A 14,714-nucleotide genomic window follows, 5' to 3' on the forward strand; every position below is an offset into this window, starting at 1 on the left:
ACGAGATATGAGAGTTCGGACTATGCCAATCGAGATTCAGCTTCTGAATGACGGAACATTAGCCTTAAAAAGAAAGAATCTTTCCGCCTCGTATTTCTTAACACACTTGACATGACGATGATTGACCGCGAAACCACTTCCTAAAGAGGCTAATTCGCCCCCGCACCCGCTTGGGCCGGTGGCCGAGGGTTAACGCACTACCACGCCCATCGGCAGTCGGAGTTTACCACGGATTGTAGACGAAGAGGTAACCTAAAAGACGAGTTTGAATGGGTCATTGAGTGGAGCTCAGATAAACTAGGCGAAATGGAGTAGACATAGCGATGGCGAATTCATGCAATTTTAGACCCGTTGCAACGCAGGCCTGGAAACATATAAGTACAGCCGACATACCTGCCCATGAAATGCTCTTCATCCCCATTGCCCGTGCTCTTCACCCTCCAAATATCCAGCTATGTCAAACCAACAGTTCCAACCCTCTTTTGCCGATACAACCGACTTCGAAAATGCGAAGCGGGGTTTCATCGATGCCCTCAGCCCATGCATCATTCGAGCTGCCAGCGGCCGGGTAGTGTGGAATAATGACGAATACAACTTCCTCGCTGGCGAATGTCCGCCAACGGCCAACCCAAAGCTCTGGCGACAGGGCCAATTGCTTAGCATCCAGGGGCTCTTCAAGTCAGCGGAGGGAATCTACCAAGTGCGGGGGTTTGATCTTTCCAACATGACGATCGTCGAAGGAAAGGAGGGCGTCATTGTGATTGACCCACTGACTTCGGTCGAAACGGCCGCTGCGGCACTGGCATTATACCGCAAGCACCGTGGTGATCGCAAAGTGACCGCAGTCATCTATTCTCATTCGCATATTGATCACTTTGGTGGTGCTCAGGGTATACTCCCGGTCGCGAAGACACACTCGATCCCGTTGATCGCTCCCGAAGGGTTCATGGAGGAGGCGACCAGTGAGAACCTGTATCTCGGGAATGCGATGCGTCGACGTGCCGCATACATGTATGGAAATCGAATTCCAAAGGGTCCTAAGGGACAAATTGGCTGTGGACTTGGCATGTGTGTTCCCAGCGGCGTCAATTCTTTGGTTCCACCGAACATGATCATTCGTGAAACCGGCGAAGAACGAGTGATCGATGGGGTCCGAATCGTTTTCCAGATGGTGCCCGAGTCGGAGGCCCCTTCAGAGATGAACTTTTATTTCCCTGACCAGCGAGCTTTGTATATCGCCGAGTGTGCCGTGCACTCGCTCCACAATATTATCACCTTGCGTGGAGCCCAAGTTCGTGATGCGAAGGGTTGGTCTCAGTATCTGGATGAGTCTCTGGTTCTTTTCGGCAAGGAATCAGAGGTCATGTTGGCTGGTCACGCCTGGCCTACCTGGGGCCATGCAGAGATTGCGAAATTCATTGGTGACCAACGAGACTTGTACGCCTACATCCACGACCAAACAGTACGACTGATGAATCACGGCATGACCGGTATCGAGATCGCAGAGCACTTGACTCTCCCGCCTTCTCTGCAAAAGTCCTGGTTTGCACAGGGATTCTATGGATCTGTCAGTCACAACGTGAAAGGCATTTACCAACGGTATCTGGGCTGGTTCGACGGGAACCCTGCTCATCTCTGGGAGCATCCACCAAAGCAAAGTGCCAAACGATATATTGAGTGCATGGGGGGAATCGACGAGGTTGTGCGAAAAGCAGAAGGATTTGCCCAGGCTGGCGATTTGCGATTCGCAGCGACATTGCTGGACCACGCCGTCACGTTTGACCCGTCACATACTGGCGCGAAGAAAGCACTAGCGTCCGTCTTCACAAAACTCGGTTATGGCTCGGAGAATGGCACTTGGCGCAACTTCTATCTCACGGGTGCTATGGCCTTGCTTGCGGGGAACAGGCCCGATCCTCGGCAGAGTATGAGCACTGGACTGAGACCGGAACAAAGCGTTGAACAGTGGCTGACCCTGTTGTCCATTCGCCTGGATGGTGTCAAGGCAGCAGAGGAGTGTTTCTCTATTGACTTCCATGTAACAGATGAACAGCGTTGGTGGCACGTGAACATTAGCAATGCCGCCTTGACATACAGGAATGCCGCCACCAAGGAAGAATTGCACAGTGAAGCGAGTTTGACTTTGACTTTAACAAAATCGGAGCTGTTACAGGTCTTGTCTGGGGGGAATCCAGTGGGTGTCTCCTATGATGGGGATAGGGACTTGGTCCATAAGCTTCTCTCGTTAATGGAGACGACGGAGAGCCCCGGGAAAACGCGGTTGTAGACGTACGATGAGAGTCGAAGGCATACATACTCACAGTCAAGAGGCTCTATTTTAGTATGGGTTGAATGAAATCCATTGACAGCTGAATATCCACACGTCTCCTTCACTTCTAGATAGCACCAATGCAAGTTGTTGATGACGCCACCTAGCACTAGTCGGACTGCAAGGCTACTCTTATGTCCTCTCTTCTAAACATTCCCTAATTTACGCAATTTCGTTCTCCATGAGGTTGGAAATATCTTCTTAGATATTAATGATATTGAGATCTTTGTTTGTCAGACTAGCCTTCATGATCAGCGATGGAATGCTAGCTGACTCGTGAGATTTGCGAATCACTTAACAATATTCAACCTGCTCATCTCCTTGGTCATCTTCCTGTTGCCCCTTTCCCTGATTGCTGGACCTCGATGCGTGGACCAAGTGTGTGGCAACTCATCTGCACATGAAAAGAGAGATACATAGCTTTAGACTCAAACACACAACGGGTACATCGATCAGTTTCAAGATCTAGTATAGTATCCAATCACCTTCGGCATCTGGCTCACACCATGTACGCCAAGGGTTATGCGACTTGGGAAGCCCGAAGATCTTCTTTTGATTTTTCTCCAACATTCTCCTGCTCGCAACAGAAGCCTGCGTGATCAGCTTGTGTCGTTCCGGAGACAATGGGCCATCTTCGGCCTCGGAGAGATACTGCTGCACCATATCCACCAGCTCCTGAGGGAGTTTGGATCTCAGAAATGTGTTGATCAACTGCTGTCTCGGGGCCCACAATTCCGGTTGTTGAGGAAGAGCCTTGGAGGTAGAGATAATTCGCATGTGCGGATCAACGAGCGATAGAGTCAGGAGTTTGCAGCGGCCAGGTTTTGACACATCTTCCAATGAGTATATGCTTCGCGTCTCCATTGTATTTGGAAAAGCCACTAGCCGACGCTCAGGAATTGGGACCCAGCCGAGACACTGGTAGACTGAAAGATCATCACCATCCATCTCGTAACCGAACACCTCTCGACAAACATCAGCCCAGACTGGCTGATGCTCGTACTCTCTGCTATTGAGGACCTTTTGGCTTTCGTCAGAACGTTGGCGGAATTGAAAGCCATATCTGGCAAGGTTTTCTTGGCCAAAGCAATACACCGCAGTCGCACAGATGTGTTCGTTCTATCAGAGTTAGTTTTGTTGATAACGATGCAGATCGGACTCAGGTGAGGGAAGATACCAAATGACCCTGTAAATGCCAATGATCACTGGCGACCATATTCCATCCTTCTCCTAGTTCCTTTCTGGGTTTGAGAAAAACACTTTCGAGTTGAACAATGACTTGAATTCCAGTGGACCCAAACTTCTCAGTGAGATTGACTTTTCGTTGAGGGATTTTGGAGCTATCAAATTCCGCGGGCTCTGGGAGCTTGATAGATCGACGTTGCCTCCACTTATCAACTTTCCAGTCAATCCAATCCAATGCGCGGTCGTCAAAGAGACATTCTGGTACCACGAGCCTCCCCAATGGGGACTGGAATACAGCTCGTGAATGTGAAATGCGATTCCATCTGGCGCTCCACTGTGCAAGACACCCGCCCCATGGTTGCATACACTGGTTTATGATTTCCTGGATCGTGATGTAGAGTTGTTGATCCTTCCTGGGGTGGAGGCCATTGATGTAGGAAGTGATACACCACTGACCATTCTTCAGTGTCAGGTCGCAGGGCAGAAGTTGGGACCGTTCATCACACCAGCTGTATGGCTTGGGCTCCACTTCCCTCCCCCATCGGTCGTATTCCTGTGGAGGTGGTCCTGGATTGATAGGCATTGTTTGAACTTTTGGGCAGAGAGGGTCCGCTGCTGCTGCGCCCGAGCCCGGGATGCAGAGAAAGAGGGGAAAGCCTTTTCCGATCGCGTTAAGGCAGTTGTCAAAGTGGATGGTTTCATTGTGAACAACTCGGGTGATGCCGTAGGCTAATGGATATCTGGCTGGATCGACAATCTTCCAGCTCTTAGACGAGTCTTTCTCATCCATCTTTTGCTCAAACGGGTCTACCAGCTGTTTAAACTTCTGGTGAAGCTCGGAACCAATCACAGTATCAGACTTGAAGATGGCGTCGAAAGCGAGTGTGAATCCCGACTGCTTGAAAAGGAATGCCCTCCAGCGACGTTCGTCAATGACCCACTTGAGCATAGAGGAAGTAACGTCATTCTTGTTTCTTTTGAAGGCAGCTTTGATGGCATGTACCCATCGAACCCTCGAAATCTGAAATCAATGGGGTGTATGTTAGATGACTCGTTGACTCCGATGTGGTACATCGTTTGGAGACGGACCTTCTCACGCCAATGCCACCCCTCCTCCTCCGTAAGATCGTTGATCATTCTCATGATAAAAATTTCACGAAGTGTATGAAACCGGATGTTGGTCAGTATGTTGGCAAAAGTACAAAGAATGTCAAGCGCGGCCACGTACTTGCAAGCTCCTCGTTCCACCACTTTCCAGTCAAGGCCACGGGGAAACATGACCTGGTGGTCCTATTGCCTCGTGAAATGTCAAAAGTCAGTGAAGTTCCAGTCTTTGTAGTAGTATCTTGGTCATTCTGTCTCACATCGGTGTCGGGGGTGTAGTCGAGTGGTAGAGTCAGGCCAGGCAGCCCTGTCTGTCCTGTCTGCGCCATGATGCGTCGTCGGTCTCAGCTGTCAGTGGAATAGGCAGAGGTAGACGATGAAATGGATGGTATGAGTATTGTGAGTTCTGGGAGTTGAAAGAGGAGGCTTGTTGGTGGGCAGGTCCGGAGGGGAGGAGGGTGAGGGAGAGAGCGAGAAAGGAAAGTGAGGAAGGAAAGCGAGAGATGTTGACCACCGCGACTGAAGGAATTCTCCTTTTTGGCAAAAACGAGCAACTGATTAGAATGGTGAGAGATATGGAGAGTGGAAATTCTTTCTTTGGAAATAAAGCCAACTATTTCAAAAAGGGCGTTCTCATAGTTTGTACCTTCCAAGTTGCTCATAGCGGTTATCTCCCTATTCAGAAGACTTCCTCACGTACACAAGGACTAACAATTCCACGTTTCCCAAAGTCTTCATTAACATGATCATACAATTGCGCTGTATAGTGCTTCAGCCTCGTTACTGTTCTCTGTAGAACCTATTATCGCCCCGATCTTAGAGGCTGATGATTGGGCCCCCACTTTGACCCACCAGCACATCCTCCCCAATGCGCCATCTCACTTTCCTCGATCTTTCTTCAAGCTTCAAGCCACCCGCCTCGGCGTGCATTCAGACTTGAAAATGGTGGGAATCGGCGGTCGCAGCAAGGGCTGCAAGACCTGTCGTCGGCGAAGAGTAAAATGCGGTGCGATGATACTATCCCTGGCTCAATCTCGTTGTTCGACTTGGCTGACGTGATCTTAGATGAAGCAAAACCAACCTGCGAGCGCTGTCAAAAGCTGAGCTTGAAATGCGAGGGCTATGTACAATTTCCAGAATTTGTCGATATGACAGTCCAGTTCACAGGCAAGAAGTCGGCGAAACAGAAGCCCGTGGAGAACGATGTGCTCAGTTCATCAACCAGTGCTAGTACTGCGACCCATGGCAGTACTGCCAGCCCGAGACCTGAAAGCTCAGTTATCGAGCTGCCGTTGACGTCAATACCGGTCAATCCAAAATGGAACGAGCAGAGTATGTTCACGTCTCATCTGGTGCGCAAATTGTTCACCTGGCATGACGATAAAACCTCACCACGGGCATCATCGTGGATCGAGCTGTTGTTTCAGCGCACGGAGGACGAAGCCGCATTATCATTCACGTCGGTCAGCGCGTTGGCCACAACGTACTTTGCAAAGGTGAATCGCAACGGTGATCTTATGCGCAAAGGCGCGGGGTTCTACTCGCGAGCACTTCGGACCCTCCGGTCGAATTTGGAAGATTCAACTCTCGCCTTGGAGGATGATCTGGTCGTTGCAGTTATTTGCATGGCAATTTACGAAATGATCACTTTTACACAGCCAACTGGATGGCTGCATCACTACAAAGGCTTGGCACGATTGGTAAACATCCATTCCTTCTACTCATTGGCCTGTACTAACTTCTCCCAGACGGCGATGAGAGGCCCACATCGCCACCAATCGGGCGTTGCATCGGCGATTCTCCCAACTTTGCGGTCATGCATTGTAAATTGCATCATATTGACTCTAAACTTTACAGTGCCTTTATTGATATAATGCAGGCTGCCGGATACCTCGTCGAACGAAAGCGTTGCTTCCTTGAATCCCCAGAATGGAAAACTATACCTTGGGCCAAGCGCGGCCTACATACCAAAACGCCATCGGAAGAGCTGCAAGACTTGCTCTGTGATCTTCCTGGGTACCTTGAAGATATCGATAAGATCTTTACATGGAATCCAAAGAAGTCTGGAAAGGAGGAATTAGCCAAGGACCTTTGCTCGCGAGTATTGACAACACTGGAAGCACTCTATGCTTGGCGCTGGGACTGGGAACAGAAGTTTCCAAATTCAACATACCTGATCTCACCACGGGATCTCGATGTGTCATCTATACGACTACCACCTAGCCCTTTCGAAAGTATTATCTGGTTTACCAGCCCACATCGGGCAGCAGAGTTGATGACTTACAACGCGATTCGGCTGATAACCACTAGAACTCTAGAGATGTTCGGTATTGACATGCCATCATCTGATATTTTTATCAGTGATCCTCTCTTACCAATGGAAGGAACCAGACACGATGTTGCAGTCGAGATATGCCGAATGACAGAATATCATCTTCACGCTTTCAGTCAAAGTTCTGGGGCATTCATGCTTATCTTCCCGTTAAATGTTGCCCATCTCCATTTAAATGAAGATAAAGGACGGATCAAGCCATGGCTCGAGGCGGTAATGTCCGTTGTTGCGGACTTGCATGGTTTTGAACTTGGTCGGAAGGAGAATATGCCACGTCGGAGTATGAAGGTGAGCTCATTGTCATAGCGAGATGGATATCAAAATATGGTATTGCAAGTATACATTCTAATAAATCATGATCTATATAGCACGACTCCAAATTTACACAGTTTGCATATCAAAGCCCTTGATGATACCTCCCATACGTGGCGGACACCTCGGACGAGTTATCCGATGCCCAGTCATCATCGCCTAATGCGCTCTCTTCCTCCGCGTTGATCACTATCCAGTATATCTTGTTGATATTCCTCGCCTCCTTGTTCTCTCGCTTCTCGGACTTTTCATCCCGCCTCCGATCCTGTTTATCAACCCGTTCGGCGTGCCGAGATTTTCCCTTAGCCTCAACTTGCTGAAGCTTTCGCTCAAGCTCCCGATATTCCCGCTGTAGTTCTCTGAGATGCTTCACATATCGTCGACGATTGGGATCCAGAGACTGGATCTGGTACTGAATATCTTCCATCTGCTTCATGATCTTATCCATCGTCCCATCGGCGCTACTGTGCTTGCACTCAGCCTTAGCAATCTTTCTCTCGTCCTTATCCGCCCTCTCCTCAGCCTTGACCTGCTGTTTCTGAAGCTTCTCAAGTTGCTTCTTCTCAGCGCGCTGAGCAGCAAACGACCCCATCTACTTCGCCCAAGTATCCGGTGACATGAGTGCCTCAACGTTGTCAAATGACAAAGACATGACCCGATCACCTAGAGCCTGCATCCTTCTCGCAATAGCATGCCGACTAGGCTCATTAGCCTGCGCACTGCTAAGCATAGCCTGAGCCTGGCCCTTTGCGAAAACAGCAGTATCACCCGCCATCCCCATCTGGCTAAGCATCTTGTCCGTCTTACAAATCTGTGCATGCAGACCCCTGGGTTTGAAAATGGTCTCGTTCGCCTGCTTCATATACCGCTTTGTCCGTACCATAGATACACCAGCAGTTCCCAGGCCTGCGGCAACGTTGAGACTTGCGCCGACTATTTGTGCAGTCTGCAGGGGGACGAAACTGACTATTGTTCCAATGGTGTTTGTAACTTGCAATGCGGGATTGGCCATGAATGATTCATTGAGGCCGTCGATGAACGCGAGTAACTCGGAGGAGGAGAGACCGTATCGTTGTTCGAGTTCGGGTGCACGGGCGCGAACGAAGGGGCTCATGAATGCGGCGCCGAAAACTTTTGTGATTTCTAGAGATGTGTTAGACTTTGGTATCTTGAAATTATACCTCGGATTATAGGCAAGCTCTCTTACGAGGAATAACACAAGGTCGTGTCCTAGAAGGCTGCCGTTGTGTACTTGGCTGAGATGATGGTGAATTTGAATAGCTGCTCGAAAGGCCATAATGGGATGCGAGCTGCGATTGATTTTGAGTATCGCGTTGGCCAGAGGTATATGGAGTATCAATTGAAGGGTCGGAATATTGGTGAGGCTGTGTCGGATCTGACGGTTGGATCTGCGAAGAGCGAGAGCAAGCACGGGGTGAATGTGCTGTATACAAGGGCCGCGGATGTTGAGTTAAATGCCTATTTTGCTGAGATTCATATTCCCTGGAATTTCGTGACAACTCTTCGTACGGTGGTGGCGGAGCCGCATATTGTCGAGGTACTTCCATCGTGATCAATTCGTGTTTCTCGACACTATTATGAAGCGACGTTCCAGTTATGTCGCGAAGATAATCAAGAAGGGCAGCTTGCTATGGGACAAACGTGTCAAGGTTCTTGTTTCAACCTGGACCCTTAAATATTTCGACCTCAATAAGAAAACCGAATCGTCGCTTTACCCTGCCTTGAGGAATTACCCTTTTGGGCGGATTCTGCGAGCGCTTGACAGACCCACAGTTGCCAAGATCAGAGTCCATATTTACAGATCGAGTTTACTAGCCAATCATGTCGACCTGTCGCGGATTCTACCAAAAACGGTTTAGTGTAGCATTCTAGAAAGTTTAAGGAATACCCTTGTACTTGTAATAGGAGAAAAATGTTGATAGGGCCATGTGCGAGATACAATTTCAGGGATAGCGTTCGTGTGGTTAGTCTACCGAGTTCCAGCCAATTCAGTGCCATATCGTACCTAATATTCCATGCCGCTGTCGTAGCCGTACATGTCCCATAAGCTGAGTCTCGCTAATACCACCTTTGCTTTTAAGATTCATGCTTATAGTGTAGAAGGTTACGATCTCATCCATCGGGAACTAAATCCAGCGCTATATCTCCAAGTTGTGTTTAAATGCCTACGATGCCCGACACTTTCACTATACCTTGCTTCGACTGGATGGGCAAAACATCACCGGGGTCATTATAGTGGCCGTGCCAATCAGTAGCTTGTGGAGAGACTCATCATTGATATGGACCACTTCAGTGACAGCAGGGTTAAATGCATCACATGTGGGGGGAAATACTCGAGGATGTACCGGGCTTTGATCAATTATTAAAAATAGCACGAGGCTAAGGATCGACCGGACCTTACTCGAGAGTATAAGGATAATTATAAGTTCGTGTGTCTAGTCGATGGTTATGGATGGATATTTATTCGATACTTATCATTCGTGTATCATAAGCGCAAATTCTATCCGAGCGAGATCGTGGCGGAACCGGGATCGGTTAAGTATACGTCTCTATTACCTAACGATCCTTTAGAAGTAACGGTCCTCCCTTATCAACGTGAATCCTCCCTAACCCCACGGAATAATCCCCGGGAAATACATAGTTCTAGTTACAGATCATGTTTCCATCTCCTCCACTCCTCATTCGCAAACAGCCATCGCCCGGCCTACTCATGAACCCACCTCTATCAAGTCCACTCCGCCACGGTCGGAGTACGAATAGGTACTCAGATGACTTTTAGGATAAGTTTCATCCCATCCATTCCATTCTGGTAACAGACAGTAATAGATGTGGATCGGGCCCCCATGACTCCTGATCCTATGCAGTACGAAGACCGCCTTTATGAGGATGGTCATCCGAATGGTCCTTTGGTTCTCCGCCCCATGGGGTGAGGACACTTACCTCGTAAAGGACCAACGTTTTGGATTAATTCTTTGAATGATGGCCAAATTCCAGGATGAGTCTTGATAAACTCCCATTCACTTATGATATCCTGGTGCTCTTGATATTTGGTTTGATGCCTCTTTTGACACCTCTTTCAACACTTCTTTCAATAACTCTTATTGATTGATTTGAATGGAATATACTAAAAAGGGATTTATAATCACTATCATAATTTTCATAATGCTCAATATTACCTCCGGCTTTTCCATCTAGAACTCCGAATGCGAGTTGTGGCTAACCGTATTGAGAACCAAAACCTGCCAAGGCTACGCTGACCTCCAGCTCCGATTCCCAGCCACAACGCGACCATGTCCAGACCTATCTCTCTAGTAAGGCTCGCCTTCTAATAGAATCTAGACTCTACGACGAACCCATCGGTAAGGATACAACTACTAATCAATTAACTCGAGTGGAAGACGGTTCGTCAGTTAACACAATCCTCTCAGGCCGTCGACCCAAAAGAAGTCGTAAATTCTCCAAGGCGGATTCATCTCTATAACAAGCTTATATATAACATCAATGTCAAGCTTTCTGGGGCTATTTCCATATTTTCAGATCTCCTTTATTCTCCCAGAGCATCACATTCGTCACAAGTGGGATTATCCGTTGAAAAAAAAAATCAAAGCTTAGACTTGGCCCATTCATCAAAATCGCACTGAAGAACAGTATTCAATCGTGAAAAAGAGTAGTAAAAGCCCTACACCAGGCGTTAGGTTTTCGACTATACCACGTATTTAAGTTACCACTTACCTGAAGAGATATAATCTCCACTATCTCTCGGTCCGAGAACTCGCTCTTGACACGCTTCCAAAGCTCATCACCGAGTTCAGGCTGTTGGATGATTGTTTCCACTAAGGCAAGCAGGGTTAGATCTTTAGCGCTAAACCCCGCCTTGGAGTCACACTTTCCATCGACAAAATAATTATTTTGCTTGGCGGATGCCTCTGGGGCCAACTGCTGCTGTTTGGTGACACCAGCCTTTAGTGATAAGGGAAGATGATGAGTTCATTCGTAGGTGGAGTTGAATTTGGACGTGGTCAACATGATGACGAGCTCGCAATCTCTAGTAGAGAGTTATAAGTGTTTGAACTGGGCATTTCCTAATCCTGCCCAGTGATCCACTGTCGCAGCACTATAGGAAAGGAGTTTCATAATATTAATGGTAGGATGCGATTTGGCATGTACCTAATTAGGCTTCTTTCACCGCTCTATACGCTCTTTAACATATATGTAGGTTATCTTATAAAAACACACTGATATTTATACAAGGTTTCCAATGGCGCCGCCCCACGGGGGGACACCAATAAGTGCGGATCGTAGCGGGTTTAGTAAATTCGCATACGATCTATGCAGTTCGCATACAATTAATGACTACATATAGAGATTGTCTATTAAATAAGGGGGGAGAACCCCCCTCCCCCCAAGATAATAAGATTGTATTCAATTCGCATACAATCTAGTCAATTAGTATATAATCTAGTCAATTAGTATATAATCTAGTCAATTAGTATATAATCTAGTCAATTCGTAGACACTTAAAATGCCCCCAAGATTCTTAATGCATCGGAATCAAAACACCAGCCTTGATATCGCGGAATAGTCTAGCCGCAGACTGGCCGTCCATTGTAATCTGAAATGGAGGCGCAGTCATATCAGCAAAGTTTGGCGCATGCGCATTGCCCAGATTCATTATAGCCGCTTTAATGTGGTACCGGTTCGCGATATTCTTGAGCTCCTCGATATAGACAGTGTCGCCACTGAAGTATATGGCGTTAGGGAGACTATCTCGACCGTGACCGAAGTCTTCTCCTGTAACAATGAATCCGGTGCATTCCATTCCTGGAACGTGTTGAGTAGGAGTGGCAATCACTTCAAACTTTTTTCCAGCGATAGTGATGTTGATTTTCTCCCATGGCTTCATTCCGTGAACGGTGGGGCGAGGAGCCAGGTTCTTAGCACCATCGGCGGTGGTGAAAACGCTGCGCCCATTGAGTAGTTGGCGACCAAGGTCGTCCAGGTTGTCGAAATGGTCTTCATGGCTCAGGAGCACCGCGTCGATCACAGGTAACTGATCGAGTTTTAGAGCAGGATCATCAGATACCGTCAGGGTGATACGCTCATCGGACCACGAGGTGCCAGCGGGAGAGAAGAAGGGATCGGTAAGGAAATTGACACCGTTGATGTCCAAAATGGCAGTGGCAGTGCCGATGTGGATGACTTGAAGACTTGGAGTCATCTTGATAGAGATCAGATAAATTCTTCGGAATTGAGGAGATTCAAGAAAGTTGGAAAATGCTGTCGTCAGATGTTGTTCTAGAGTATTTACAGCGAGGAAGACTGACTATTTATCGCTAACCTTGGACATGACCTGGCATGTATGTTGGAATGATCTTGACAAATTATTACCAATATTGATTAGAAGAGAACTCCGAACAGTTTCAACTTCGTAATCAGACTAACAAGAATTTTCACGAAATCTCATCTTGACCCGGAGATCCAGATGCTCGTTGACCCAAAAGGGTATCACAATTCGCCAAGACGGGAACCCCAACTTGCCAGGGAGCTGTAATTGGCTACCGCTAAACAATAGTGGGGAACGAATATACTACGTATGCTGTGTAGTTTCTGATAGAAGGAAAGACTAGAAGTAGATGGTCAGTCATGTTCCATTTTATCCCTAAACATCCTATCTGTAGATCTAATTCAGACGTAATATGAGTGCTAAGTTGGTTTCGTCCGGTAAGCAGTAGCTAACAAGGTACAACCTCCACCCGATAGAAGAATGGACAGTTTCCCCATTGGGTTGTACAAGGCCAAAATTATTTGTCTCGAGTAAATTCAGACCTACTATTCAATATTTGCATTGAATTATGCAAATCAGGAGTGTATTAACCTAGCCTATCGTTAAAGGCATTGTTGGGTTGGGGTACATGTAGTATGATAGGAATCCATATATACTGCTTTGGGCGGAGTAGAAATCGCCAAAGGCTTCATGTAGACTAGACTAGATGACCCAGAGCCAGACAGTATATGACTGTCGAGTCCCGAAAACGCAAACGAATAACAAGATGAACACCATATATTTTTTCACCCAAATCACAAGCTTTATCGCGATACCCGCGGTCAACCTTAATTGGAAGGGACCATCTTACTAAGCACCGCGCTAAGCCCCGACCAACCAGAGCCAACCGCGCCCACGCGATGATGCCACTCTCCCAAAACAATCAGTCGCTGTACGAGTCGTCCCGGTCGCCCATTCCTTCAATCGAGAAAGCATCCTGCTCAAAAAACAAGCACATGTGAGTACTATGCTCCTGTTATAAGCCTGATATCGGTCTTGCGTACCATATACGTCCGCATTCCATCCTTGGTGGCCCCCGCATTATCTCCGGAACGCGCTTCGCCGATGAATGCCCTGGCCGCGATATCGGCCTGAATTGGGCACTGCGTCTGATCGAGACATGTCTCTAGGGCTTTCGATGCTAATTGTTTTTATACCACTAGACTATCAATAAATCTATCCCGACGAATCAAGTAGAATGGCTGTCGAAGCTTCTCCCGTTTCCGTACGTCCAACCGATATTTGTCGCAAGCTATGGCTATTGAGCCACCACTTGAATACCTCCAGACTGATGAATGAGTCCCACTAACTTCCATTGGGTAGCCCATCCCCATTGCGGAGCTGACCAAGATCACCTCTGATGTACGTCGCATCTCCCGTTCGAGCTGAAGTCGAACCCCCAATCCAGGCCGACCTGCAATTGCCATCCATGCCTTTTACTCACCAACTTAACACTAGGCTTGCGATGCCGCCCTGAAGGAGGCCACCGAGTACGAGCACGGTCTCGTCGGCAACTGGAACTCGCAGATCATCGTAAGACACAAACCCCCCTACGGACCCCATCCCCGCACATCCATCTCTCCCATTCTAACCCTCCATTCTCCACAACCCAGAACACCGTCCTCAAGGCCCTTATCACCGCCACCGCTCCCTCCGAGTCTAACAAGCCCGCCCCCTACCGTTTCACCGTGAACAGCACCATCGTGCAGCAGGGCGTCATCGACAAGACCGCCGCCGCGGACGGCACACAGAGCAACGCCGGCAAGCGCGGTATGCACTCCGCCTCCGGCGCCTTCTGGGACGTCAACCGCGACGGCATGTGGACGTTCAAGTACCCCGGCGCCGAGGAGCGGGGATTGGACGTTGTCGTTAGCGTGACGTGGTTTGCCGTGAATTAAGTGGATTGATTGGTTTTTTTTCTCTGGAATTCTTGCTGCGGCCTGAGCTTTTCGGGATTGCTTGGTATAGTTATAGGGGGATGTCTGGATATTGTAACTGGCAGACTTCGTTTTATGATTATTACTAGGGGAGCGTATCCGATATGGATTCGATATACTCGGTTCGATCGGTCCGTTTCTATTGTTCCTTTGTGATGTATTTTGAGACCC

General features: G+C 48.1%; 6 protein-coding genes across 6 annotated transcripts; 3 read left to right on the top strand and 3 right to left on the bottom strand.

The window, feature by feature from the left end:
* Positions 1-454: 454 nt before the first annotated feature.
* Positions 455-2,287, top strand: N7496_006382 (alkyl/aryl-sulfatase; the record flags this gene model as incomplete). Its single annotated transcript, XM_056699311.1, has 1 exon — positions 455-2,287. The coding sequence occupies one exon, from the start codon at positions 455-457 to the stop codon at positions 2,285-2,287; it is 1,833 nt and encodes a 610-aa protein (XP_056554724.1).
* A 546-nt stretch (positions 2,288-2,833) lies between these two features.
* On the bottom strand, positions 2,834-4,947 carry N7496_006383 (uncharacterized protein; the record flags this gene model as incomplete). The annotated part of the gene is made up of 4 exons (XM_056699312.1): positions 2,834-3,448; positions 3,507-4,535; positions 4,604-4,804; positions 4,879-4,947. Coding segments are annotated over 4 exons (1,914 nt in total), but the record flags the coding sequence as incomplete, so codon positions are not given.
* A 469-nt stretch (positions 4,948-5,416) lies between these two features.
* N7496_006384 (Zn(II)2Cys6 transcription factor) lies at positions 5,417-7,360 on the top strand (the record flags this gene model as incomplete). The annotated part of the gene is made up of 5 exons (XM_056699313.1): positions 5,417-5,624; positions 5,684-6,318; positions 6,367-6,441; positions 6,498-7,238; positions 7,319-7,360. Coding segments are annotated over 5 exons (1,701 nt in total), but the record flags the coding sequence as incomplete, so codon positions are not given.
* On the bottom strand, positions 7,348-8,376 carry N7496_006385 (uncharacterized protein; the record flags this gene model as incomplete). The annotated part of the gene is made up of 2 exons (XM_056699314.1): positions 7,348-7,854; positions 7,918-8,376. 2 exons carry the CDS (start codon positions 8,374-8,376, stop codon positions 7,348-7,350), a joined length of 966 nt encoding a protein of 321 aa, XP_056554727.1.
* Positions 8,377-11,820: 3,444 nt separating this feature from the next.
* N7496_006386 (MBL fold metallo-hydrolase) lies at positions 11,821-12,501 on the bottom strand (the record flags this gene model as incomplete). Its single annotated transcript, XM_056699315.1, has 1 exon — positions 11,821-12,501. One exon carries the CDS (start codon positions 12,499-12,501, stop codon positions 11,821-11,823), a length of 681 nt encoding a protein of 226 aa, XP_056554728.1.
* Positions 12,502-13,804: 1,303 nt separating this feature from the next.
* N7496_006387 (dynein light chain Tctex-type family protein) lies at positions 13,805-14,504 on the top strand (the record flags this gene model as incomplete). Its single annotated transcript, XM_056699316.1, has 4 exons — positions 13,805-13,831; positions 13,930-13,968; positions 14,065-14,139; positions 14,220-14,504. The coding sequence occupies 4 exons, from the start codon at positions 13,805-13,807 to the stop codon at positions 14,502-14,504; spliced, it is 426 nt and encodes a 141-aa protein (XP_056554729.1).
* Positions 14,505-14,714: the final 210 nt, after the last annotated feature.

This window comes from Penicillium cataractarum (assembly GCF_028827025.1).
Source record: "Penicillium cataractarum strain IBT 29864 chromosome Unknown utg000005l, whole genome shotgun sequence".
NCBI lineage: Eukaryota > Fungi > Ascomycota > Eurotiomycetes > Eurotiales > Aspergillaceae > Penicillium > Penicillium cataractarum.